The sequence below is a fragment of the Accipiter gentilis genome, chromosome 18 (genome assembly GCF_929443795.1).
Source record: "Accipiter gentilis chromosome 18, bAccGen1.1, whole genome shotgun sequence".
Lineage (NCBI taxonomy): Eukaryota > Metazoa > Chordata > Aves > Accipitriformes > Accipitridae > Astur > Astur gentilis.
Window position 1 is genome coordinate 1,254,938 of NC_064897.1, and position 27,832 is coordinate 1,282,769.

At 39.3% G+C, this 27,832-nt stretch overlaps 1 protein-coding gene across 2 annotated transcripts in view; it reads right to left on the reverse strand.

The window, feature by feature from the left end:
• Positions 1–400: 400 nt before the first annotated feature.
• SULT4A1 (sulfotransferase family 4A member 1) overlaps positions 401–27,832 on the reverse strand; it is a 30,488-nt gene continuing 3,056 nt past the window's right edge. Inside the window, exons 2-8 of one of the 2 annotated variants that reach the window (XR_007508727.1) lie at positions 13,454–13,584; positions 11,957–12,037; positions 11,706–11,832; positions 8,283–8,377; positions 6,664–6,802; positions 3,732–3,861; positions 1,997–2,080 (exon numbers count right to left, since the gene is read on the reverse strand). Coding sequence is in view for 1 of the 2 variants with exons in the window: in XM_049822166.1 (XP_049678123.1) it covers positions 1,968–2,080; positions 6,664–6,802; positions 8,283–8,377; positions 11,706–11,832; positions 11,957–12,037; positions 13,454–13,584 (686 nt within the window). In the remaining variant the exon portion in view is untranslated. Of the gene's footprint in view, positions 2,081–3,731; positions 3,862–6,663; positions 6,803–8,282; positions 8,378–11,705; positions 11,833–11,956; positions 12,038–13,453; positions 13,585–27,832 lie in introns of both variants that reach the window. The other variant, XM_049822166.1, reaches the window with a different exon arrangement.

A 27,832-nucleotide genomic window follows, 5' to 3' on the forward strand; every position in this document is an offset into this window, starting at 1 on the left:
ATCGTGTCGTAATGCAAGAACAAAGGAACACCAAATTACACTATCTGGTGGCAGTCTCTAAGCAAACGAGCCCTTTTTCACACAGTGTGCATTTAGATGAAGAACTCATGGGATGGTGTCAATACCAGCCTGAGGGGAAGAAAACCCTGTGGAGGGCTGTTAAACACAAAGATGCCCACAGAGTCCTGCGCTCTCTATTGTACTCTCGCACAGGCATTCGATACGGGCTGCTGTCAGAGACAGCTCATTAGGTCAGATGGTTGTCTGAGTTGATGCTATCTTTCTGTGGTTCTTCTGTCTTAAGTTAGGAGGTGCGGGTAGGGGAGGGGATCTGTGGCTTGTACACAGACTACCTGGCCCGAGTAGGAGGTCTAGAAAATGAGCAAACCACAATGCATGGAACACATCTTTTATTCAATAAGCAAGCAAGCACAGAAGTATAATGTGTAGTGCTTAATATTCATACAGTACTAAAAATATAAAAATAGAAATAAAATTTCACTGAAAGCATTTTCACTCACAAATATACAAGGAAAAGTGCTGTCAAGCCACATCATGCTACACCACTTGCCAGTTGCTGAACTGACAGTTAGTTTCCCAACAGAACTGAAACACTAAAAATCTGCTAGTCCTTCCTCATGGCTTTTGGTGAGCCTGAATATTTGACTAGCAAAAATGGGCCTCCTGCAGCCGAGAACCTAAAAAGCATATATGTCATTACCTAACGGAACAATAAAATAGTTCTGGAGAGTTTTATAGCGATAGTAGCCTGGTTCAGGCTGTTTGTGTACCTGTCGTAGAAAGTAAAAAAAGATACAGAAATAAACTTGAATCCTGATTATAATCCAGACCAGTCATGGCTAACAATTACTGCAACTGTATTCTGCATGAATTTTTGTGCAATACCCCCACCTGGTGGCGTGTTTTCAAACTCTCTTCCTTCAGTGCTGCTGTTTCCTCTGCCTGCTTACACTGGCATGTATATTCATCTTCCACTTAGGTCTGGTGGAGTCCAGTAGCACAAACTGTAAACAGTTTTAGGTGCCCTTAACTTTTAGTGGAACTAGAGGATATCCAGCACCTTCTCTTCTCTTTCTGTATCTAATGGGTGAAATTCACATCTACACAGGAGAGCGACGCAGATCAGAGACTTGATTCCTCAAGAAAGACCCTGCGCCAGATATCTTGCTTTTAAGCCCCATTTTGAGGGACTGAATTAGAGTTGGGGGCTTAAGAAGCTTTTGTTTGCTGACCTTCAGCATGGAGCTGAACTTCATCCATCAGGAAGACAGCTGTGTGCTGTCATCCACGAAAGCGTGGGTGGGTTTTGGGATTAGACTGACAATCACAGCTATGTTTCATAACAAGGCCTGTCTTGCAGAGTATGCCAGTGCACAGAACCTACTCAGATTATACAGGTAAGGGTGTGCAGAACCTAATGTGAACCCCACTTTGATCAGTTACTATTTTGGAATGGGATTTATTTATACTTGATATACCTGCTATAAAAATAAATGTGACGATTAACCCCTGAGATCATTCTAGCATACAGTTTTGGCCTGTTACTTGTTTCCCTCTGAAATAATTTTTTATTTGGTTTACGGACGTTTATTTAGGTTCTAGTGAAAAGCTTTTATAAAACACATTAAATAATCAATGTGGGGCTGAAAAGGTGTACATTCTAGTTGCATATATGATACATAGCTTATACATATATAACACATTCCGTAACAGCTGAATATTCTAGTATTGTCTAGGAAGTTCTTGCATGTGGACGAAAGATTACAATACTAGAAGAAAAACAGCTGCTAGGATCAAAGATAATTGTATCTGATATGGTTTACTTAGATTGTTTTTCTTTCTTTAAATCTTGTTACACATAATAGCTACAGTAGTTTGTCCAGCAGGTAATAAATGAATGCATAAAGCACTTCTAGCTATATTTGGATATCATATGCATGCATTTCTTATAAATAAAAATCAAATGTGAGGTCACATTTTCCCATCTTCTGTTTATAAACTAAATCAAATTTCTCATTCATTGAAACAGTGAAGATGTCTTTCCATAGCCCAACTCGTCCTGAAACACAGAGAAGGAACACAAGTCAGAGAGCAGACATTAACAGGACACCAAATATCTACAGTCTAACTGTGCAGGGCACCAAATATCATCTATGAGATGCTAATCAGTCTTAGCTTTCATTGAAAGCTCAATGAGACCTGAGGCTGTTCATTGTCTTACCCAGTTGCTCTGCTACAACCCTTGCAAAGTCTTAAAATAAGTACCATACACCTTGTCATCTGCACCAGCCAAGTATTATACAGGAAGAATGCAGATTTTTGTGAGATTTTGCTCTAGCCTTAATCAGAAATGAATACAGATTTTGGTTTGGGTATTCATTTAAAAGTGGATTTCTGGTCTCAGTGTAAACTATGGCTGTTTAATAATTCTAACAGCTAACAATATATTTCAAAATTACTGTGCCTTCAGCATACACTGGTTAGAGAACTATCCAAAAGGTACATGGAATGCAGAGTATTAAACTGATCACTGAATTCCGATTATTGAGATGTAATATTATCATTACTAATTTCTATTATTTTATGTTTAAAGATAAGTTCAACAGATTAATTTACATTCCTCAATATGGAGAGAATTATTTGTTAAATATGAGTGCTTAGATTATATGTATGGAAGAGAACAAGTGCCATGCACCCAGTTTATGCCATTTAAATTTCAATTTTGTACACGAGGAACAGGAAGCTTTTAGTGGATGCAATATGGACACTGAACACTTTTTCCTTGTATGGAGTATTCTTCTACTCTACTGAACCCAACTAGTAACATAACCTGATGACACTGCTGAACCTGCCAGTCAAAAGCTGCGGCCCCCAACCACTGTTTCACTGCAGTCCAAAATTTATTTAACTTGAAGTCAGCCAGGGTTATTTGTTGGTGAATAATCCCCATGGAGTAACCAGACTGAGAGGCCCAATTCTCTTCTCATTTATGTTGGCTATAAATAAAGACAAAATTCAGGCTTGTTCAACTGGAATAAATGAAAAGAGAATTGGGACAGTGCTACCAGAGAGTTTAATCATAACAGCAAGAACAAAACTACATGCAGGGAGCTTAATTATGCATTTGATGCATAAGAAGAATACCCATTTAATTTAATTACCATTGCTTTTATGCAGCAACTCTATAATTGAGTCCAAAGACAAAACTGTCTGAAACATCTACAAATTACATATTAACATGATGGTGCAGTATGTGTGGCAAGGGCCGTTTTGTGAAATCAGGATTTTCCTGTAACTCTTGAAGGTATGATAGTGTTCTGGTTTGTTTTCAGGATCCTAAGATCAAAAGAACTGGAAACTGACTGAAAATGCATCGTTTATTCTTTCCACCAAATTTCTCCTGTATCAAAAAACACATTAAGAAAACGCTTGCAATCATAAACATCCGATACGGATTTCAATTTTGCTCTGGCAACTATAATTGCATTAAGTATAGCATGAAACATAAAAGCCTGTATTTCCCTTTCAATAATTATAATAAAACATTTTCTTCCTCTGCTTGAGAAAGATAAGCTTTTTATTTCTCAATCTCCCTAACAACATGTATGGACAAATGACAAGTTTTATAAAGGACATATGCAGTGGATTATTTGTAACATCTTTTTTTTTTTTTACCATATGAATTGATAGCTTGTCAAAAAGTCACCCACCTGGTTTATGATTTGAATCATGCAACTGTGTAAATTATGATGTGATAAGAGTCAAATATAAGTAACATATCTAATCATTGTTCTGCTTTCACAGCAGCTCAGGATTATCTTCAGAGTAAAGATCAATGTGCTAAAAGGAAAAAAAAATGAAGAACTAAAATAAAGCAAAATAATAAAGTAAATGTAACTAATGACAAATTAAAAATATTTGAAACAAATTACAATAAGCTGTCATGTTATTGCCACCATTCTTTGTCACAGAAACGAACAGAGAAGGAACAAAGCACTGTTAATGAAGCTGCATTCTGAAGTAACAAAATACTGTAAAAGCCAGAGACAGCAAACAAAAGAAATTCAAAATAAGGATATTTTTAATAAAAAGCACACAGTGAACAAATGACAAAATATTACATTAAGTGCTGTAGCTCTATGTGCTTCTCTATCACAAAATGGAGGCTTCTTTTTGGAAGATTTGTAGACAGTATAAATAAGAGGCTCTGCCCCTTGACTGGGGATTTGCAGGCTCCACTTCAGAACAATGAACACTAACACCATGTACAGAACGGTGCACGCAGCAAAAGTGGGCATTGCCCTGTTTATCTGGATGCAGATGAACTGGCCAGCAGAGACAGTAGTTGACCTTTCTGCCTGTGAAAGGTGTCACCAGCAGCTCTGTTCTCTCTTCTTGGGTTAGAACCTCACCTTTCTTTCACAACCACCTTTCTGGCTTTCACTGGAAAATGAGTGGGGATTCAGACTGTGCATAGCATGCGGCAGTGCTGCTGCTCCACAGGTCTCCAGGTCGTGGAGGTTAGGAACAAACCTAGGTTTTTGTGTTATGTGCAAGTCAACGGAGGAGAACATGGCTCTGTTGTTTGTAAAATCTTGCAATGACATGGAACACTATCCAAGGCTCTCACGATGTCTTACCAGACTCATTATTTTGTGATCTTGCCTTCATAGCAGAGAAGCGGGTTGGTAATCAGTTAGGCAACGTGCCGTAAAATCCTACTGGCAAATGAAATAGTCTGTTGTTTTCACACAAGATACAAGTTGTGTTACATGATGAATTTTCAGTTTGAAGTAGTAAGGGGAGGATAGGATGGGAGTTGAAAGCAAGATAACTAAGAGCAAGAAAACACACCATCCAGTGGAGACTCTACCAGAAACTATAGGGAATATATTAGGTCTTTCAGTGAAACAACAAACTCCTTTGTCTTCACTGGAATTTTACCTCAAGCCAGCAAACTTGAGATACTTATTGCAAGAATGGATCGTTACCATAATGTCAGTGAACTGGGGCAAAAAGAGGTGCCATATCAGAGTTATGACAGAGAACTGCCCATAGGAATCTGGTTTCCAGGCCTTACTGTAATAACTGGAGCATATAGACCCTACAGAACGTATGAAGAGCCTTTCCATACCAGGTATGCAAAGTCACAGATAAAAGCAAGGAGGTGTGAGCAATGGCTTTTTACCAAGAATAACATTCTGAAATGTTTGTGCCAGCATACAAACAGGGCAAGTTATCCTGGGTCAGTTACTCTGACAATAGCCTGAGCTGAGTAATGGAAAACTGGCACAAGGGTCCGCCAAGAAAGACACAAAGGTAGTATAGAATACCAGTGAACCTGCTTTCATGGGAAAGCAAACTTGCTCTCAAACAAACCTGACTGAGTGTTGGTAAGGTTACAGTTTGACTGATTAACGGTGATCAATAGGCTTTTGTAAGGCGTGTGATTTTAGTGGTTTTTAATAGAACTATACAATGTCAACAAAATGCATGATAAATGAATAAACAACTGGCTAAGTCAGAATCAGTAGTCAAATATTTTATCTTTTTATCAGAGGATTGAAAATAATTATAAAAATTACGCTGATATAATTTGCAGATCACATGAAGGTTGGCTGAGAGAGGTAGTATGGAAAAGGCTCCTACAGTGAAACTGAAGAACAAAGTATTCAGGTCATGACCCCTGAGTAAGGGACAATAACCTGTAAATCAATTCCTCTGAAAGGACTTTGTGGTCATGACAAACACAGGCTTCATGTATGATGCTGTATCAGCAAGTGCCGACACGGCTATGGATGGACAAACAAGGGAGAGGGAGAGAGAAAGTTCCAATTAAAACTGGATTAAATTAGTAGATAAAGTGACTTTATGTCTGGGTAAGGCATTTGTGAGGCTGACATAGGAATTGTCCATCTTGATCTTATTCCCTCATTTTTAAAAAGAGCCATTAAGTGCTGTAAAGCAGCCTACAGAAAATAATTTGAGTGAGACTTACTAAGTTCGCTCTTTTATGCTGATCAGAAAGACAACTGAGAAAGGACTTGATTTCTCGACATTATCAAAGGACAGATCTATCAACAGATCAAAGGGCCCTTCAGGTTCCTAGAGAAAGACCTCACCAGAATAAACATCTAGAAGCTAAACACATTTTGAATAGCTGAGGTAAACAATGAAAAGAGCTCATAAGGAAAGCTACAGGTCCTTGTCATTTCATACCTTCAAACTAGAATTATCTGCTATTCTAGAAAATCTGATATACTTAAAACCAAGGGCTTAGGCCAGGATAAACTGTATGAAATTGTGTGGGCTTTGACATGCCAAAGGTCAGAAGGAGCAGTGCAGTCTTCTCAGCATGAATAGCTCAATCTGTTGAAGTAAGTCAAAGACTATCTAACAGAGTAGTTTGCGTGGTGTTGAATATACCCTGTTGATCTTGGATGTTTCCATCCTTTTTAGTCACTTCTACCTAACCTTATTTCAAAACAAACCAAGCCCTATATTGCACCAACAGTCAGTGACCTCCCATCATTTACATAGCAGTATTTTGCCAACATCTTAACGCATCCTGGAGGTTACTAAGTTGTCAGTTGCTTCTTGCAATTTCCGCAATAAGAGTTTTACTGTGGGTTTTAAACATACCCCTGCCAACAGGAAGTGCTTCTGCATTACAGCACTGATCAATGAGTTGATGGCAGTGTTCCACCATGGATTCCAACTGTGCTTTGTCATAAGAAACTCCTAAGAACCTCACCAGCTGCTCAACCATCGTTGCTAGATCCTGTAAAAGAGTATTTAAAAAATAGTTTATTTTACAATATTTAAAATGACCTTTTTAATGAGTTTCAGTATTTCAAAATAAGTGATATTCTGATGAGTGTGAAAAATACAAATGCAGAAGTTGTAGAAACACCACCATCTTAAAATTTTGCCACCTTCCCATTTGCTGAAAATAAACACATTGCAAGTAATTAGGGTAAGACAGGTCAGCAGAGAACAAAGTCATGTAAGCTCACCTCTTCAAATATTAGAAACAGGGAAATGCAAAGTAATTGTGATGCTTCCCACTTCAGGCAACACCAGGCCCTTAACTGATCAACTTGGAATACCAGTGTATTTTGGAGGAATTAAAAGTTAATTTGATTTTGATCATGGTAAAACAAATGACTACAACTGTTAGAGCCTTCCTTTGTTGTTAGCTTCTGGGGCTGCATTCATGTAGATGGAAAGGATCTAGTGAGGTGGCGTCTGAGAATAAGCAGTCATTAATTTACACATCCAGAACTCCAGGGTTCCTCAGTATGAGTAAGACTTCTGGAGTTGCAAGGACAAAATAGCAATGTTTATCAGGAAGCAGAAGATACTGTGATGCCACCAGCTTTCAACAGCATCCATCAGTGAGCACAGCTAGGAATAAATCACCATTCAAAACCATGGGTTTGAAATAATTTCTACTAAACTTTTTTAATTATTTGATTGTATTACATCATTTTTTAGCATCCCACTCCATCAGAAGGCTCAGTAAAGCTGAAATTATAATTTACCCAGCTTTATTGAGTTCCACGCTGATTTTGCCTTTTTGTAGGTTTAGAGATAGAGGCTGGGTTTTTCCTATGTTTGCATTAAATGTTCCAGTCAAGTAAACATTTTGAAGCATTTTCATTAATTCTCAAAAATATATTATTGCAATAGGAAACGGAAACCAATGTTCTATGTAGTATTTCCACTAAATTTCTGATTAAAAATAAAGTGGATTTATTAGCCAGCATACTATAAGAACCCAATAATTGTGTTCACCTTATGCTACACGATCATCCCTGTTTTCAACATTGTTTCACAGAAGACAATATGAACAACCAAATAATCAGAATAAATACCAAATATATAGGACAAAATACTGATGATGTGCTTTTTTTTAATTCTTATTGATACAGCACACACAGCAAGACATTTCTTTTAAACGAATGCCCAGGGCTGAGTGTAGCAAGCACTGAACAGTTACACATCTCTGCCTTCTCTGCAAGTAGTTTAGTGCCTATGGATGCAGGCACATTCCTGAGTAAATTACTAGGTTTATGAAAGTGCTGAAAGTCCATAGAAGCTATTGAATGCCAGTGCTTTAAAAATGGTATCAGACATTAGGGATCCCAAATATGGACATAAGCAGCAAATTTTGTGCTTTATGTATTTTAAACACTACGATGCTAAACATATTAAAATATTAAAACAATTAAAGTACCTTTTTGCTACATTTAACCTACCTTATGCATATCTTCATACTTGAGAAAAAGTACATTGGCATCCATGTGATGTTCCCAAAACTCTTGCACATGTTCAAACCACGAACCATATCCTACTACAAAGACATTATGATTGGCATGAGGAAAATGAACATTTTTGTTATTAAGCCCTTTTCAGAAAGGAAAAAAAAAGGAGAAAAATAAATTAACTGGAGTGGTTCATAGCCCCAGGAGAATACTGTCTGGTTTTCACCCATTGCCATGCACAGCAAGGAACTTAATTTAAAGAGTTTTTCTATCAGTTTAGAATATTCAAAAGAACTAACTTATCATAAAGATAAAATGTTCGACTGAAAATGCCACCATTTCATGATGGACCTCTCAGAGCTCAGTATTAATAACTCCTGACTACTGAACGGAAACTGAGCCAAAATAAAAATTACACAGGGAGCTTTGCAGAAGGCAAATTTCCAGTGGCTCCAACCTGTGTGAATTCCTGCAATTAACATACCACACTGCAGCTGCCTTCACTTAGCAGCTAGATACATCATTCATGGAAAGTTCCATAGAGCACCCTGTACTACGGACAAAGAATTGCCAACAACCATTGTCCTTTCTTAATTAAAGAAGTATTGAGGAAACAGACCTATAAAAATGCTTCATGGCCATTCCCAAAAATGTAGGATGTACTGACAGAATATTCTAGTTATCATTACATCTTTTGCCTCCCCGCTAAAAATCTCAGACCTATTTTCTTCTATTGTTATTTTCTGAACACTGCCACACAACTTCTGTGGACATGCCAGAACACAGTTTCAGTTATGCTGTTATCAGTTATCTCGGTTACACAATAAATCCAGACTACAACTAGATGCCCATGAGGTGTTGAGTGCTCCCAAAATCTTAAAGTGATGTGATGAGGTACTTCCCATATATCACAAGTTGTGAGCAGGACCAGTGTGTGGGGTTGCCAATGATTAAAAGCTTATGCCTCCTACCTCCTGCTTGCCACCAGCAGCATGTCTTCAGTTCCCCATACCTGCTGTGCGGGGTTTAGGACTTGAAGAGAAGCTGAGGTGCTATGCTGGGAGGGCATCTGCTCCCAGTACTGCTGAGGCAGTGGTTACTGGAAGCCTCAACCCTTCCCCCAAAACTTTCCTCCTTTGTTTTTCACTGCTCTGATAAAGTCAATTTTGCACTGATTTCAGTCAATTTACATGTGCCTAGCAGAGGTTCAGACACTGGTATTTATCACCTAGAGAATGTCTTTTGTTGCCAATATTACTGGAAAGACAACCCAAAGAGAAATGCATTCTGCATATTTCTTTGTTACCTGTGATAAATGCCCCCAAAGTACTTCAGATAATCAAGGAAGGAATTAAGCAAATATAGTGAGCAGTTTTTCACATTCTTTCCCAATATTTTTTTGGTCAATTTTATCTTTTCAGCAAAGCAGCTATAAAGAAATATTGAACTTTTTAGTTTTGTATTTCGAAGCCACCTTTTCCCTTTGAAAAATAATTGTTTAAATTTTGGTAACTGAAACATTTTCAATGGGCAAAGAGGTCAGTATCATAGGAAAATTATTTTAATCAGCTGACTCATTTTCAGTTTCTATAAAGGTATTGGTAAAATTCCAATCCCATTCCACACACCCCTAAAGAAATTCACACATGAAGCTAACACATCAGTCAAGCAAAAAGCGCTTCTAGCTGCTCTTGATGATACAGGGCAAGAATCCACTAAGATTATGTTAGCAGAGTTTACCTATGCTTTATGTAAGAAACTCCCTTAAGCTATAGAGGATAATGCCAAAGAATTAGCACATTCAAGACTAATCCCTATCTAACTGTATGCTTTCAAACAACACAGCTAACATGCACTGAATTAGTTTCAAGATGGTCAGGTTGGAAGGGGTAAAAAGAGTGGGATTGTGTCGTTTGGGCTCAGTACTTCTCCCTCTAGCAGTACTCTGACTTCTTACAAAGGTTTTTTTGCCACTGCATTGCTTCCATGAGATGCAAACATTTAGCTAAATGCCAAATTTACTGTATTACAAAACACTCCATTTGCACAATTATGGACAAAGAACACACTGTGATGTTTTATTGACTCTGGGAGGTTATGATAAATCAGCTAGCTGCTACTAGATGAAGATATAAATAACTCTTGCGATACTTCCATGAAAAAGAATACAGAACCTTCTTCCTATTTTAGAAGACCTTCTAATGTGTCTTTTGTATGTCTCCAGTCTAGAAGTTCCTGATCATGGGCTACAGACAAACATCCCATTCTCAGGGAATGCAAAAGAAAAAGCTGAAGGTGGGCTGGAATGGAAGGAGAGCATTTACCCTCCCTGCGCAAACTTGCAGGAGAAAGTAGCAAAGGTTTTTAAGGCCTGTTAAATAACCTCCACTGGTAGGCTTTTACTTGTACTTTCTTCTTCCCCTTATATAGCTCCTTTATCATCAACTCCTCCAAATTCCAGGCTGAAGAAAGTTTGCTGCACTGGGTCTAGAGGAGATGCTGCTCTCGGAGCACAAGGCACCTGGTGAATTCTTAGTGTCACATTAAGGTATCATAGAGAAGATTTTGTAGAGAAATAGAAGGCAGTAAAAAATTCTCCTCTTCCTAGCTAGAATGTGTGGCAATCCATTAGCAAAAAGCCCAGCAGCAGCCAGTTATGTGAGAACATAGGGCTTGCCCTCCCTGTAAGTTTAGTAAGCTAGTGCAATGGAGCTACTTAAGGCAGTGCAGCCTGAGTGGGAACACCGTGGGTGGGTGTGTCATGAAAGAGCCCTTGCTCAAAGGGGTTACTGGGTGAGCAGCTGATGAGTTGTGAAGCAGGTTATTGTATTCTCATTATAGAGTGTATTTTTCAGAGAGTAGCAGCCTGCAACTGCTTTTTTACAGGGGCTCACTTCAACTTACTGATGTACTCCAGATCAGCCTCATGCAAACTTGAGGTTTTTGCGTGCTAACTGGTATCTTGCAAGGGACAAACCATGAATTTTTGGATTAAATAAAAATATTAAAGGAATTACCAGGAAAAAAAACCAAACCCTGAGGAACAGAGAGACTCGTGAGAAGTAGCTAACAGTAAGGTACAACTGAAATCAAATGACGCTTGAAGTATTCACCACTTTTCACAAGGTATCTGGTACCTTGCAAACTAAATTTTAGAAGAGTAGACCAGAGTTTTGCCTGAGCCAAGTGGAACGCTGCTGAGCCCATGAGGTCAAATATTGTAAAGACAATTATTTACAAGGCATCACCATAGTTTGCATGGACAAATCTAAGTCCACGCAGCACTATCCGTAGCAACGTCCTTGCTGTATATGCAAAACAAATGCACCTTTATCCAGTTCATTTCTGTACTTGCAGAAGGAATGCAGAGATGAAAATAAATGTGTAACAGCGTGTGCAGAGAGAACAGCTCCTTACACTTGTCATTCATAAACCTTCTGCAGAACTCCTGAAAAGTTCCTCTGTAGCTCATGGTTCTTAGGGAGCGGTGAAACTGGTAATAAGACACGACCAGGTCTTTGGGGTTGCGAGCCATGTATATTACCTATGATGGGGGGGTGAAAAAAAAAAATCATCTTATTGAAAGCTTTTTCCCCACCCCTCTCCCAAAGCACTTAAAAAACTGCTGCCAATAGAGTTAAACAAACATGATTTAATTTCATTTTTACCTTTGAATTGCCATTATGGAGGTCCGAAGGCAAAAACCGATAAGGTAGGTGGCTTTTTATGAGACGAGGAGATGTCAGTTCCTAAAATAAAGCAGACAGAAACATTTCTTATTGTGCATTAGTTTTTGGCACATCCTGAGCTGTCCTGAACTGTCTTGAAGCCCTTTACTATACTGAGTCACATTCACAAATTCACTTCTTAAATTAATAGGGGTCTGGGACAAGAAATTAGGTCAGGAAATTACATCTGGTTTTTAAATATCAAAAGGCTGGATAATGTGTTGGGGGGGGTTTGTTGGGTTTTTCTCCCCCTTTTGTTTTCAAAGTACTTCCATTTGTAGGACCTTCTCAGGAAGAGAGTGTAGTAGTTTAAGATTCTTAGTATCAAACTAACTTTGTTTCCAGTGATGCTTCCACTAAAGTTCCTTGAGAAATACTAGAAGCTCCGAAAACCCTACCCCTAACTTCTTCACTTCAAAATTTTACTCTTGCAATTTATTTTATCCTCAGAATTAGGCCCGGACAGTCCAAAGGTTTATTTGAGTGTGTGAACATCTTTCAAACAGAGTATTTTTCTATAATTTGAGAGAAAATTGTCTTATGACACAAATCTTCTAATAGTTAAAAACTGCATAAATCCATATTGGATCAAGTTTCTAGCACATAGTATAGGCAACAATGTGTAATCTCAGACTAAACCTTTCACTATTGCCACCGCTTATTTGCATCAAGGTAGCACTGAGGTCTCATTGGACTAGGCATCACACAGGTGAAAAAAACCCCAGCCTCTGACCCCTAAATACTCTCAGCCTAAAGCAGGCTGATGCTGCAGAAGCAGCTTAAATCTACCCATGCCAGCCTGAGGTAGCTCAATTCAACAAGCACTGTAGCTGTTATAGGATGGAGCCCAGTATTTTGCCTCATCATTCCAAGATACGCCTATATCAGAAGTAGTTACAGCAATGACAAGATCACACTTGTATGCCATGCCACCAGTCTGAGTGATTCTTAACAGTGTGGAAGTCATTTCATGCAGAATATTCCAAACTCCTCGAACTACACCTACAGAGTCTGTAGATCCAGAGATCCTGGGTCTCCAAGGATTTAGATGTAAATTCAGAGCAGTGGGTCTACAGATCCATAGATCTCTGTATTTGTAGTTCTTCTTTTGCAGACCCAGGGAAGGAATCAAAGCAAATTTGCCTCATTTGGGCAGCTTCTCTTTATGTAAGCAAGTGAGGCCTGGAACTTTTATTCAGAAAACCCACTGCCAAGATATTTAGGACATGGAGAAACATCTAAAGCATTAAATAGAGTATAATAAAACTTAATAAAAGCAACTTTAAAATAACCTAATAATACTCTGAATCATTCCAACAAACTGAGCAAGTCCAGTGATGAAAAGGACAAGGACACAGGATGAAATGAAGTGATAAATATGGTACTGAGGAAAAAGATATCCAAATGCTGAAAGACTTTCTTTGCAATAAATTGTACCTTGATGATGTCCAGACCAGGCTGAGGGTACTCTAGGACTGGAAGTTGTTCATCTATATTCATTAGTCCAATCTCATCTGGATCAGCTCCCTGACTCACTAGATATACCACTTCCTGTAGCAAGCCTGTGCCTGCACAAACCAAACAATGAAAGAGAACAGATTGTATTACAGTTCTTATCTAAACAGAAGCATATGAAGGGAGACCTAGACATAGAAATAATAACTTCCGTCCTTAACAGTCTGCTGTGAACTAAGTCTGTAACTACTGTTTTAACACGGTCTGTCTGCTCCCTTAGTTTTATTTTAAACACATGAAGATCTCCTTTCACATAGAAGACCTCAGATTTTTCTTCAGTAATAATGTAAATAGGTTTCTATCTCCCAATTATTTTACCTGTCAATTGCAAAGCGTTTTTAAAAAGTTTTTCCCCTGTGAACATTAGCTAGGCAAAATACTACTATTTCCATTTTAGAAATGAAAAAAAACGAGGCAGAGATCATCCAAGTTCACAAAATGCATTAGCGGCCATACTGGGAGACTGCCAGTGTCCTCTATGCTAAATTGTAGGCAATTCTACTGTTACACAATGATTTGAGAGTCTATTTATACCTCCACGTTATGGACTGGATAAACCACTGAAGGCATAAATGCATAGCAAGTTCGTCATAAGCTTTAGTGGCCCCAGTTACGTCCCTCTCTCCAGTCCAAGGACATTTACAAAGCAACCATTAGATATTATAGCCTTGATGACTGCACTTTAGAAAATTAATAGGTATTCCAAATAGAAGTTTGAACAAGGAAACTATTTCAAATGATTTTACCTTCAGGCAGGTACGAAAACCTCAAAACAGGCAAACAAAGGTTCAGAGATATTTGACAGATGCTTGTGAAGAGAAAGGCATGGGCTTTTAGCAAGATGGAGGAACAGAATGAGGAGAAATCAAAGCCAAAGCAAGCTAGCAGGGAAGGGACTCCACAGTTTAGATGACAAGTCACACGGGCATGGGACATCCTGGATACTGCAATAGATAGACCAATTATTTAAGAGTTGTGAGTGGTAAGGAAAATGAGACCAGGATTTATTCTCTCTCCCATGTTGCCTAAAGGAATGAGTAATTATTCCAGAACTCTTTACAAAGCCCCAGTCTACCTCAACATCCGATATCCTTGGAAAGATGAGCTGCAAACTCTGAGATCGTGCCTTTCATTCTCGTTTTAACTTGAAAATAACTTGGAAGTTGCAAGTAACTTGTAACAGTCACTAGGTTAATTCATGTTAAGTAGCATGACTGTACACACTAACAGGCACACTTTGTACAAATTCTGTATGTTGCTCCAACACAACAAAAACTAGTATATTGTTATTCAGTTGTGGCTTTTTTTAATCTGAGCTAGGAAGAGTTATAAAAAGCTGATGTGCTTTAGAGCCTGGTTAGAATGAACACTGTCTGGATACAAGGTGAAAGAACACATGCCTCCAAGAACTGCTTTGGAGAATAAGCACTTTAAGATTCCTCTGTCTTCTGACTGATTGGTGGGTAAATTAAAATGGCTTGAAAAAAAAAGAAACTTTTACATTATCATCACCCACAGAGACAGCTGTCACAGACTTAATACACACTTGCCCCTGAGGCTGTTCACTCTGCATTTTTAAGTCCAAGCATATATTTTATACATTAAAATTAACATACATACAGTACTTCAGTATGTGTCCTTGTGACTCTGAATGAGCACAACCCTTGTTCTCATTAAATATTTATTCTGACAGGAGACACCCTGGTTCTCCATAATTTATTTCTGTATTTCCAATTCCGCCTGCAAAGAAAAATGCTATTACAGCAACCTTGTTCCATGAAAGGAAAAGGAATAGCTGTATGGGGATAAACAACACAACCAGGACTTTCTAATTTTTCATTACTCAGCTGCTCTCTAGGCAAAAAGAAGCCATCTCCATGGTGCCAAAGCACCACAGGGTTTTAAGGCAGAACTATGCTGAAACTTCACGAGAGCAGCACATTCCCTACCAGCTCTCCACAAAGTCCACCAGATAAGTGGGAGGCAACGGGCAGAGAGCACAGCCCCCATGGCCTTACCTAGTTCTTTTTCAGACCCTTGGCCATGCACTAGACTTGGCTTGATTGCTAGCAGATCCATGGAGCACTGCAGAGATAGGAAATTACATATTGATGTAGGAGGTATGGGGAAGAAGGGTTCTGATTCAGAAGGAAGTAGGCCTTTGAAAGCTTAGAAGTCTTTAAATGTGCTTCCATCAAAAACAGTGATTCATTGAAAGAGAATGCTGTGCACATGGCAGGTACTCAAAGCAGAAAAATAAAAATCTCCATCAAGTACAGGTTCTCTAGAACAGTGCTTTAAATCTGTAAACCTCAGTGCTAATTAGTAGCATGCGCATACACAAATTACTGTAGTTATGTAGTGCTGCACATCTTCAAGCATCCTATTCCAATTCACACAGCAAACAGTATTTCTGCAGTATTTCTTCTACGAAGGGGAAGACTGCAAGCTGACAGACATCTGGCTTCTGCTCATCCAGCAGGTTAGAATTTCTCCTCCCTACACCTGCAGTAGGGCCACTGATCGTGATTTCTCCCACCCAAGAACTCTGTGCGAGTTTTCACTTTTGTTACTCACTACATTCACCTGATTTTTTTTCCACATTAGCACTCAAGTTATTCTACTTAGGATTTTCAGAGTCTTAATGCAAATGAAAACCAGAGATTTAACTTTTGAGGGAACTTTTGAGGGTTTTTAACTTGTTACCCTTGATCAATTATCATTTATCCCCCACACACATTCCCAAGAGCCCCCCAAAATTATCATCAACCTGATATCCTGTTTTAAAAAAACCTGAAACGCCACATGCTTATTTGTTTAAAAAAAAACCAAAAACAACAAAAAACCCCAGAAAGCCAACAAAATAAAAGCCTTTATATATATAATTAGATATATACAACCTCCTCACATCTCTATTAGGGTTAAAGACAACTCAAGTTAAATTACAGACATCAGAGCTGAATGTTCTTTTTGTTTAGAAATGGTGGATTAACCTAGAAACAGACGAATTGCAGCCCAAATTCCAGACCTAGCTGCTAGGGCAAGGTTTTCTAGCCCCTGAGAACACCAGCTGGCTGGAAAGCCAAACAAACTGGGGTATTGTACCCATGCCTGTGATGAAAGGCCTAAGCCTAGACTGGGGCTAGCGGAATTTATTAAATTTGCCACTGTGGGAGGTGAATGCGAGTCTTCTGGTGTAGCCCCTGATTCCTCATCTATGTATAAGGCATACAGAAATTGGCCATTTAAACAAACTGACTTAAACTGGTGCAACAACCACTATTTTATGGGTGGAAGGTAAGAGTGAATTGCTGAAACTGAGATTTTCAAAGGAGATTATGGGAATAACCTCTGATAATCCTACTCTATCACAAAACTTGGCCAGATCTAAATGTCACAGAAACTTTCTTAGTAAAAGGGAAAATGATGATACCTGTTGGAGAGAAGAAAAAGATGAAGGAAGCCTAAGGAAAAAAAAAAAAAAAAAGATGCAGAGCTTATCTTTATACTCCCTAGATTTCTGGCCTGGCTGCCAACAATGATTTATTGTCACTTGAGGGTTACTCTTTTTAAGTGAAATTAAAGGATTAGGTCACAAGTGGAAAAGCTAGCATGTAGGCATATGAAGCTAAGGTTTTTCTTGGAGACAATCAGTGGATCTTGTGCATCTCAAGTATTTTCCATCATTTTCTCCTTGTGTTGCTCAATGCCTATGCGTGTACATGCATGCCTCACTTGGGATGGTACAGAAAGAGCAAACAGTCACTGACAGACAGGATTAATCTGTCAGCCTTGGGCATGAGGGACCAGATGCAACATTCATAAGTACCCAGCAACTCTACCCTTCCTTCTTCCAGCTGCAGCAGATCCACATCTCATCCTGGAGGAATACTGCTGGCCCCGATACCTCTGAGGTCATATTGCCAAAAGAGTTGTGGAACTCATTTACATTTATCCAATTCCAACTAAAAAGGAGCCAGTCACCATCTGAGGAACTTCATTGCACTGTACCTGAGAAATGCTCTTCCCTGACAAGCTCTTCTGTTATGTCAATACCTCAGGAGAAAACAGTGTGTTCCAGTTTATCTCTCAAAATCTGGCAAGAGATAGGATAGGAAACAGCTGTGATAAAAACCTGCAAATTCTAGCAGTAGCTTAGGAGAGCTTTTTAAATTATCTGTGAACCTGCATTTTGCATTTCTGCTCTGCGTAACAGCATGTACAAAAGCAGCCCAGTCACAGCAGTTTGAAAGTCTGCTAGTTGAGCTGCACTGTCCTTTTCTATGATGCCTAATCATGCACAGAAATCAGGACTCATTAAGAATCCTACCATGCTTACAGCATCTGCTATGATGATTGGAAACTCTTAGTTTGTACCCTTTTTCATGGCCAATGCCTCAGCAACAACAGCAAAGTCAGTTCACGGCCACACTGCTTCGGCTTATCAGTAAATGTAACTGCTGCAGCAGTAACCAGACAGCATAGCAAGATAGCCAAAACTCTGCAACACCACAGCTACTTGTTTCTGCTTCTAGGCGTTAGATGACTTTTGACGTCAAACTTGGTCTCTGTAGGAGGGAGAAATATTCTTTAGTGCAGCTGTTCTCTGGCTCCTTGCACTACCTTCTAGCCACTGGCACATTCCCACGCAGCCACCGAACCTCAGATTTGTTCAAAGTGAAGTGGCAGATATAAAACCATAAAATTTCCTGTGAAATTTTGCTTCCCTACATGATGTCTAATGTAGTTTATTTCAGTTTTCTGCCCTCCATATCAGCTAACATGGGACAAACCTGCAACTCAAGGATGCAAAGGTCTTTGGTATGTTCCTGTTATTCACCCCTTGTTTGGAAACCACATGGAAAAATAAAAGAAATACTCATGTTAATACTAACAGTCTTCTAGCACTCTCAATTAGTTGCACTTCATTTGATCTACCAATGCTTGATCAAGTTTCAGCTAATACAATGCAATGGACCCATTATGACTCATAATTTTTTTATAACATTGGTAGATGTAAGTGCTCATTAAAAATGAGGGCTGCTAAAGCTGTCAGATTGGCCTAGCAAGTGCTGTAAAGTGATTCCCCACATAGTTGTTCTAATTGCCTGCAAGCTCATTCCCCTTTCACCAATTTCAGTGTATATCTCCAGGTAAGCATGACCGATTCATCTTCATGCTAGAATAGTGGAGGGAAAATTAGATTTTTCCATTAGAAGAAAACAATTTCCAAACCATAAAAATATCTCCTTTTGAGGTCTGTATTTTCAAGTTCTCCTACACCTTGGAATTCCAACTGGCTTAAGAATAGGCATTTTCATTATCAGATAGTGATATCAAATCACATCAGTTTAATAATAAAAATAATGTATATACCTTGATACTGTATTTTCCAATTCTTCTGTTGCTAGATGACTCAGGATTCAGAATAAAGGCTGAAATTTTGGTGTTATATTGCCAATATTTTTGACTGACCAATTAAATATATATTAGAGGGCCCAATTTTCAGAAAGGCCTGAATGCTCATCCTCTAAGATTAATGCCCCTTTTTATGTGGTCTGCATGCCCCTAAGTTTAATAGTGACCTGTCAAGGGACTCTGTGGAACATGAGGAAACTGAATTCAGATCTTCTGAAACTGATGGCAACAGCTTAAATAAGATTGGATTTAAAACAAGTGTTAACTGCACAGCTTCCAGTAACATTCAGTAAGCAGAGTCTTGGACTTTTAGACTTACTAATCAGTTTATTTTTCCGCTTGCAGATACTGACTTTTAAAAGAAAACCAACAGGCTAAATTCTGCTTGTCTTTCACTAGACTTACATCATAGAATGCAGACACAGGTCCATTAGGTCTGACTTGTGTTTCAAATGTGTTTCACCAGAGGCTGTAAACAGCAAACTATGAAAAGCTTATTCTATTTAGGACTAAAATATACTTTCTGTTTGGTAAAAAAGCTGTCACTGAACTGTTTACATACATATATTATCCATAGAATTATTGCTACTAATATATATTGCATAATATAGTATTCTAAAGCACTGCTTTAATGAACTGGTTACAAAACAGTGTTATTTTCAGCTAATGCATTAGTACTATTTTTAAAAAATGGCCCGAGTCCTAATTCTCCCTTACATTAGCACACTAACTACTCAATAGAGGACAGGATGAAAAGTGTAGAATTGACCACAGTGCATCTCAGACCAGGCACCGACTGTTGAGGCATCTCCACTTCCATACAGCAAGGCAGGCAATGCAGTATGTTTCACACGTAACACCAACAGAAGCAGCCTGGCGACAAAGGCCTAGTGACGCTTCTACGCATGCTGGATCCTAAAGCTGGAGCAACACTAGTAAATAAAACACACCAGGGCCTGTTCTCTGGGAGGACATGTGGGACAGCCGAACCCACATCCACAGAGATTGATTTCCCAAAACAAGGCAGCCTCGTCCGTAGCCTCCTGGGAACAGTCCCTGGCTCCAGCTACCTCCCACACCATGCTGGGGAGCATGCTGTCTGGGAGAGAGCAAAACTGTCAGGGAACATGCTAGCAAGAAAATAGCATGGATGACAGCCTGTTGGAGCCTCTGACTAGTGTAGCCACAGTGAAGCAGATAACTGGATTGTCTATGTTGCGTACTTTAGACTTTATAAAACCAGAAGAAAAATAGCTCAAGAGTCACGTCCTCCTTAACCATTGCATCTAACCAATGGCTACCCCCATCTGTCCCAGCAGGCAGAGGTCCACAAGGCAAAAACCTCTTGAGGACAGCTGGGGCAAAAAGTGTTTCTCTTCTGTCCCTCTTAATAAGCCACAGCATCCTCACATGCACTGCAGCAAGGACTAGGCAAGTGGTGTACTAACACCTCTAAGAACTAGGAGTCAGGTCTGCAGATTGCTCAAAATCTAGGGATCAAAACCAACAAGAAATCACACGTTTGTCTTTATTTGCCTTCTGATTGATGAGTCTTAATTTGTGTCTTCATGCTTGTCTCCACATCCATGATTTCATCATATCTAGGTGTCCCAGATTTTGTTACAGGTCCTTCACTGACAGCTGATATTGGTTGGTAACTGATATTTCTTGGTATCAGATATTCAAAGGGAAAAGTATTTTACTCTTCAGGCTTTAACTGGGCTGGTAAAATCTGTTCATGTCTATGGATGCTCATCATGTCTGCACCAGCTGTCATCACCAATGGGGCAGTTTGTGTGAAGTTACTCCAATTCACTTAAAATTAAATCAGGCAAATTAGCTTAAGGAGTTTCTATTTTTGGCATCAACTCACCTAGCAATTTTTGCCTGAGACAAACTAGAATGCATCCACACAAAATACTCTGCGAGTGGTTCTTCAAGAGAAATGACAAACAGCAGGCTAAGGACACCAACATCCTGCACTAGCACAGATGCTTTTAAAAGAGGACATCTACCTACACCCTTAGATTATTTCTCTCTTTCAGTTTTTACTCGCCAAACATGCTCCCATGGTATAAGAAAGCACAACACCTATCATTCCAAAACAGAAAGAAAAAAATGTATAGTATAACATGTCAGGAACATGAAAATAACAGATAAGCCTGCTTGCTCCCTTACCAACTGTCTGGCAGAATCACATCCCTTTTCACCCTTCAACCTTTTCAACCTATTCAAGGTTGACCAGGTCTGAAGTCAACCCAGTACATTCAGTCCTTACCTTCTTTCCCCAGGCTCCTCCCTGTGATGGACATCCTCACGACCCAATTAAGAGACACCATGCCTTTCATGGTAATAGCGCGAGCATGCGGGATCGTGCAGTCGTACCAAAGCGTTGGCCAACAGGACAGTAATTCACAGGGGAAGAGTACTTTTATTGGCTCATCTATGCTACAGGGCAGCTGCTGTCTCAAACATCTGAAAATTATTTGGCAAATTTTGGCCATGTAAACTAACAATGGTACTGCCTCACATTGATGGGCAAAAGGTATATTAGCAAATTTTCAAATCTTACCTCCTCTCTGCAGCACACATAAGAAGGTACATGCGCTTACCCCAATCTTACCTCAGTTGTATCCTGCCCTTCTGCTTCCTCTGGCAGTCCTATTCTCCCAACCTTTTAGAGCCTGTATCAAAAACATGCCTAAATTGCATCATACATTATCCCAGCAGGAGCTCACAATCTCCAACAAAGTCCCCCCACCACGTATAATTTCCCTTCATTTTCATACGGGTCACACAACACTATATATACCAAGGAGAACAATGCAGAAGAGAACTCTGCTGTAACGACAAGTCATTGTTTTTTAAAATCACTCTCAAGGACTTCATTATGTCGAAGAGAAGTGCATAGTTGTCCGAGAAATCAGTGGCGCTAAGGGTAACTATATCACTTTGTGTTCTGTTCTACAGAGTCATAATATGGTCTGTGGCTAAATGCAGAGCCTCATAGTGAGCTCTGCCGATTGAAATAGGATCAGAAGGCAGGAGACAATAGGGCATCCATATTAGAAACTTGTGTGGAGGTAGTTCTCATACCCTTTGCTGTGAACATGTTCCTCTCCTCATATGGTAAGCGCATTTCAGAAGACATCTGTCACTACTTAAAATGCAATTTTATGCCTCAGTTTCAAACCCTTCCAGGAAATTTGTTAGGCAAAACCTGCCTACACATTAATGTGTATTTGCATACATTAGGTGGTTAAAATGCAAGAAGGCAGCACACCAATAATATAATGTGAAACCATTGCAGATAAGAGTTACACATGTAAAAAAAAAAAAAGCAGCACATTTTTATTTCAGAATTTCAAGAAATATTGTTTACCATTTATTCATGAAACTACACAGCCTGTTTAGTCAGCTATTGGTTGTCTAAGGTCAGGGAGTAAAGCATTTTATCTCAGACAGAATCCTCCTCATATTATAGCTGCCCTAAGCAAAACCATTCCTGCAAGGTACCTATGCCCCCACTCATATTTAGCACACAGTCATTCCCTCTGTCTGCTGAATGCAAACTACAGCCATTTCTATTCTATTCCTATTGCTGCTCTTCAAAATTAGAAATGGAAATAGATCTAATTGGGAGTACAAAAGAGGATCAGACAATCTATATCACCATGGATTTTCTCAGTATTGCAGCAAAATCCTTGAAGAGAACACACTATTTCTGATAGAAAACACTGGTGTTCCAATAAAAGGACTGACATTGATCATTATTAATGTGCACTTCAGCTATATATGCATAGAGCAATCCAATTTTCACAATGCCTGTAGCTGTTCTGTGCTACTTTGGCAATCCTGATTAGCAGTAAACAGGCTTTTAACTGGATGGTTAACCTAGGTTTACGACTGCCTTGCATCAACAGGACACTGCAAAGCAGCCAACATGCTGCCAAATCTGGACTGCTGCACGTATAGTCAGTGTGTGTCTTCTGAACATGATTCTCATCTCACCTGCTTCACACTTGTCTCATTTTGTTGCCTTAGATGAATTTATTACTCATGCAGTGAATGGCTAATTCAGCACCATTGTCTATATCCCTTACAGTGATCTCATGTCATTATATTTCATCTAGAACTTGCAGCCTTATAAAGGAAGATGGCCTTCACATCCTGCACTATAAACAGCAGGTGGGTAAAAAGCACATGAAAAAAAGCAGCACTGATGGGACAATACAGGGGGTAGTTCCTTCCCCCCAGCATAGGGTGTATGAATCCCTACTGTACCCAACAAGAGAAAAGTCTTCATTTAATAAAAGACTTCATAATAAGAATGAAAAATGATGTGTGCTTAATCTAATTCAGTCCAATGTTCAAGCATTTTGCTTCCTCTCATTAATATCTTCACTATGAAAGATGAACATTAACACGAAATGAGAATGACTGGTTGTTGGGTTTGGCTGATTTACATCAGCTTCTAATTCTTTAGTGTTCGAGGTCATTATCATCTAATCCAGTTAACAGTGATTTAACATGTCCAGATTACACTTTTTACACAGGGTAAAACTTTTTTCTTTTTTTTTTCCCTGAGCCTGCTTTCAAAAAGCAAGTTGCTTGAGTTTTGCACTACTTCACAGCAGGGAAGCAATTATGCTACATTTACAAAAGACCCAGCAAAGCCTATCAGGTAGCTGGAGAATTCTTCCTCTTCTGAACCATGTGTTCTGTCTCTAGTAACATCTCTCCACTAGTTTGATAAAAGGCTCATGAGAGAAACACTGCTAGCTAGATAACAAACAAGTTCTCCTTAATAGGTTTTTCTTCTCCACCCTTATTTCCTGTTCAGGGCATGTAAGGACCTATTCAATTCTACTACCACTGAAATCAAGTCAAATGCATTAGTGGCAAACTTAACATTGTCTTCGATTACTTATTATTTGATGTTTTTATTTATCATTTCTTTGCCTAGCAATATTTAAGACTGAGTCGATACCAGAAGGTATTTTGAGCTATACATAAATAAAACAAGATGGATCCACCTCAAAAGGACTTTCAAAGCACAGGAAATGAGTGGCCCTAACCACCAGAAACACTTGTCTACAGGTGTTAACTTTCTGCACCTGAGTGGTCCTCAAGGGAGCAAGTTTAGGCAGCAGAGTATTTACTCTTCTAATTGGTGGAAGGTCCATGACTTCAGTCACCAAGGGCATGAAATCAGATTCAAATATGGAGCCTGCACGTCAGTCCCTAAAAGGACAGCTCACAAAACATATCTCCATCACCAAATGCAGTCTGCTGTTCCCTTTCTGTTTCTGTAAGAAGTCCATTCTTTCTGGCCAGGTGGTATGAGAACTGATGCACATTCATATCGCATTAAAATGGAACAATATCTGAGCTTTAATAATTACTTAAGATAGAGGAACCAAGTAACTGATGTTATTGTAAAAGAGAAACCAAGTAACTGTGATGTTATTGTAAAAGAGAAAAAGTTAAATACCATATTCTGATTCGAAAGACATTAACTTGTTCATCCACATTCATGAAACTAACAGATGTTTCCTATCATTCCATGTCAGAGGGAAGAGCTTGTAAGCATGCATAACATTGCCTCAAAAAACAGAGGTCAAAGGAAAAGAATCCCAAATGTATTTTGTGTAAAAATCTCTATTTTTAAGCCAACCTCATGATTTCTTGGGGCATGCTTCTGCGCCAGTAACATTTCTATTCATTCTTTAAATGAAAATGGATTAAGCTCAAGGCATCAAAATGCCACATGGAGAATAGGACTATAAATCCAGAAGAGCAGAATCTAGCATTTTTGCAACTGCAAAACTGCTGTTATAAAAAAATGCCAACAAAACTCTTGGGAGGAGTTCCATATGAGAACGCCGGAAATTAAGGCAAGTCAACTGAGTTAACACACAAACATCCATGTGGATGTTCGCATCCCCTGAGGAGCCTTAGCTACATGGCGTAAGGCCACCTCAGACTTGCTATTACCAGGGTAAAACTCTGCAGTCAACCTCAGCTGCCTCCTGTCACTGTGTCTGACAGCACCCAGCCTAGAAACTCCCAGAGCTTGGGCACATCCCTGGGCAACCTTTCAGTCTGATTCTCCTTTCATTTATGACTCCACAAATCAGGACTGTCAGAAGTGTTGGACCTATGCATATCTGGGGAGGTGGGAAGAATTGTATTCCTTGTGCTTAGGCTTATCAGTCCATCACATCAGGCAGAGGCCACCAGTACATGTTAGCTAGTTAGGCAGCAAGCCAGGGCACTGAGAAACTACAACTTACCAAGCCATAATGGAGGTATGCTTACGGGCAGGTAACAGAGGACATAGACACAGTGATTCCAAGACATAATATTCCATCGACATAGCTCTGTGCGGACCTGTTACCTACTCACCGATTGCTACGGCATGTAAGTGCAGATATGTTAGCTGGTTAGATGTCCACAGACTGCAGGACACCCCTGCAAGCATAGGTCATATGTAGCCACATAACCTTAGTCAAGCAATAATACCCTTTAAATTGAATAATAAGAGTATTATTGTGCAGTACAATAATGCTTAAAGAACCAGAAACCAAATCTTACCAGTAAATATAACCTCACTGCCAAGAGATTTTTATCGTCTGCAGAAAACATGAAGGGTAGGATTGCACAAGACAAAGCAAGATTTCACACAAGGCATAGTCATTTGGTACATTTTCTTTATGGTGTATTTCTTAAATCAAGACATTTTGCCAGTACGTTTTTATAACATGGTCCCACAGACAGCTAAGACTGATTGGAAGGTGAAGGGGAAGAAACAAGAGGCCAGAGATAAGAAATCCTTAAAGCAATTTCACAGCCAGAAGCTACATGTGTCTACGTGCCCAGTGGTTCAAGCCTTCCTTTGCCTAACTCTTGAGTTTTGAGCGCCGAGTCTGATCAAAGAGTATTCTAGATGCTGATGAGCAGAAGTCTTATTAATTTTAGTGGAGAATCAGACAAACAAGAAAAGTGAGGTTTACATTGTATCCTCTTTATCTGGTTCACAGCCCAGCAGCTGTGACTGTCACTGCTGTAATGGTCAATGGATCAAGCAACTGTTTCCCCATAACAGAAGAAAACCCTGCGACAGTGTCCCTGGCATGGAAGGATTAACAGGGATTACAGTACAAGGGAAATGGACCATGGTAGAATGCAGACAGAGCCCCCGACACGTGGCAGAGAAAGGGGAAGGACAGAGTGACGAACAGAGCTCCTCCCATCAGCCAAGGAAGGGACTGGGGCACACCAGTGTCCCAGCGAGAGGAGGGGTTGGATTCAGGAACGCTGGAAATAGAAGAGGATAAAAGAGTGGTATGCATGCAGTGGGAAAGGCATGCAGAGCAGGAGACAGAAAACCCACAATGCGTGCAATGCACTTTACCAACAGATGCAACGAGAAGTGTGACCACCTTCTGTACATACAGAAACTTTTAAGCAAATAAAATAATGGACAATTCAATTTCACTTTCTCTGGTTGATTTCATATAACACTGGATGTAAGCGTTAAAGAATCTGAAAGAGAACTCAATGAATATACACACAAGAAAGCTGTCCTTGAACTGATCCACAAATTCACTGCTGGCACTTCATCAAGCCAAATGTCTAGAGTCAGCCATCACATTCCCTACAAGCTAATGGGTAGTTATAAAAATCCAGTGCTGCAAGGAAAGTTCAAAATGCTATCTATAAAAAAACCACCTCCAGACAGGTAAAGGCCATATCCAGAATTTGCTCTTCTGTCTGGCACTAAACGAAAATGTTCTCATGAACTGGGCAAGTATCAGCTTCAAGTCCAGCCAACAACTGAAATTTTCCCACACAGAACTCCAGAAAATTATTTAGCAAAATAATCAACATGGGAGAGACAGCTTCATTATTAATGTAAATAGCTCACTTTCTCAAATTACCAGTTTTGCAAAAGGCATTAATTTGTGGGCTTCGACCCAAGAATGCAAAATGCATATTCTTTCAGAACAGATACAAGATGGTATTGAGAGCTGTTTTACACCATTTGTGTAAAATGGACAGATCGTGTACAGTCAGGGGTTAGCATTGTTAAGACACAGCAAAATACCAAGTGAACCTGGACTCAATACTATCTTTAGGGACTGATTTAATTCCACTGAAATAATCGACCTTAACAGACAGGCACAGGCTAATCTAGCTCTTAGCATGGTGACTGAGGGAATACCACAAAAGAATTTGCTTATTAATTAATTCTGTAGTTTAAGCTCATAGAGGAGAATCTTAATTTTCAAGTAGGGTACAAAAAGCCCACAGTATGAGAGGGTTCAAGAAAAGCTGTGACAGAGGCACAGTATTTCCTACGAACACTGCATCTGTATCTTACCTGTGAAGCAATCTGTTGCGCGAGCTCCAATTATTTAACACTGAAGAGAATGGTATTCCATTTTACATTTGCAGCTACTGTAAATCTCAGTGCATCCCATTCAGCCTGCCCATTCTATACTACAAAGTTATATGAAAGATGAAACTTGTGATTTCATTTCTTCAAGATCAGTAGCGCACCTGATTTTAAATTACGCATCATGATAAAAAGGTTTTCTGTAATTACAGTTCTACCATATGCATATGTATAAGCATATACGCACATTCACATATTTACATGTCTGAATGAGTCTCTGGGTTTTAGGCATAAGCTTCTCCTAGTCCAGCACCTCCCAAAAGCTATTAACATTGATTGGACACAGGTGTTAAGAATAATTAAAGATATAAGGAATATTATTATTTAGCCATCCATCAGTGGAAATCACATTAAAGCAGAGTCATCTTCCATTAGGCTTATTACATTATTCCTAGTAAGGCCACTGGTACATTCAATTTTCT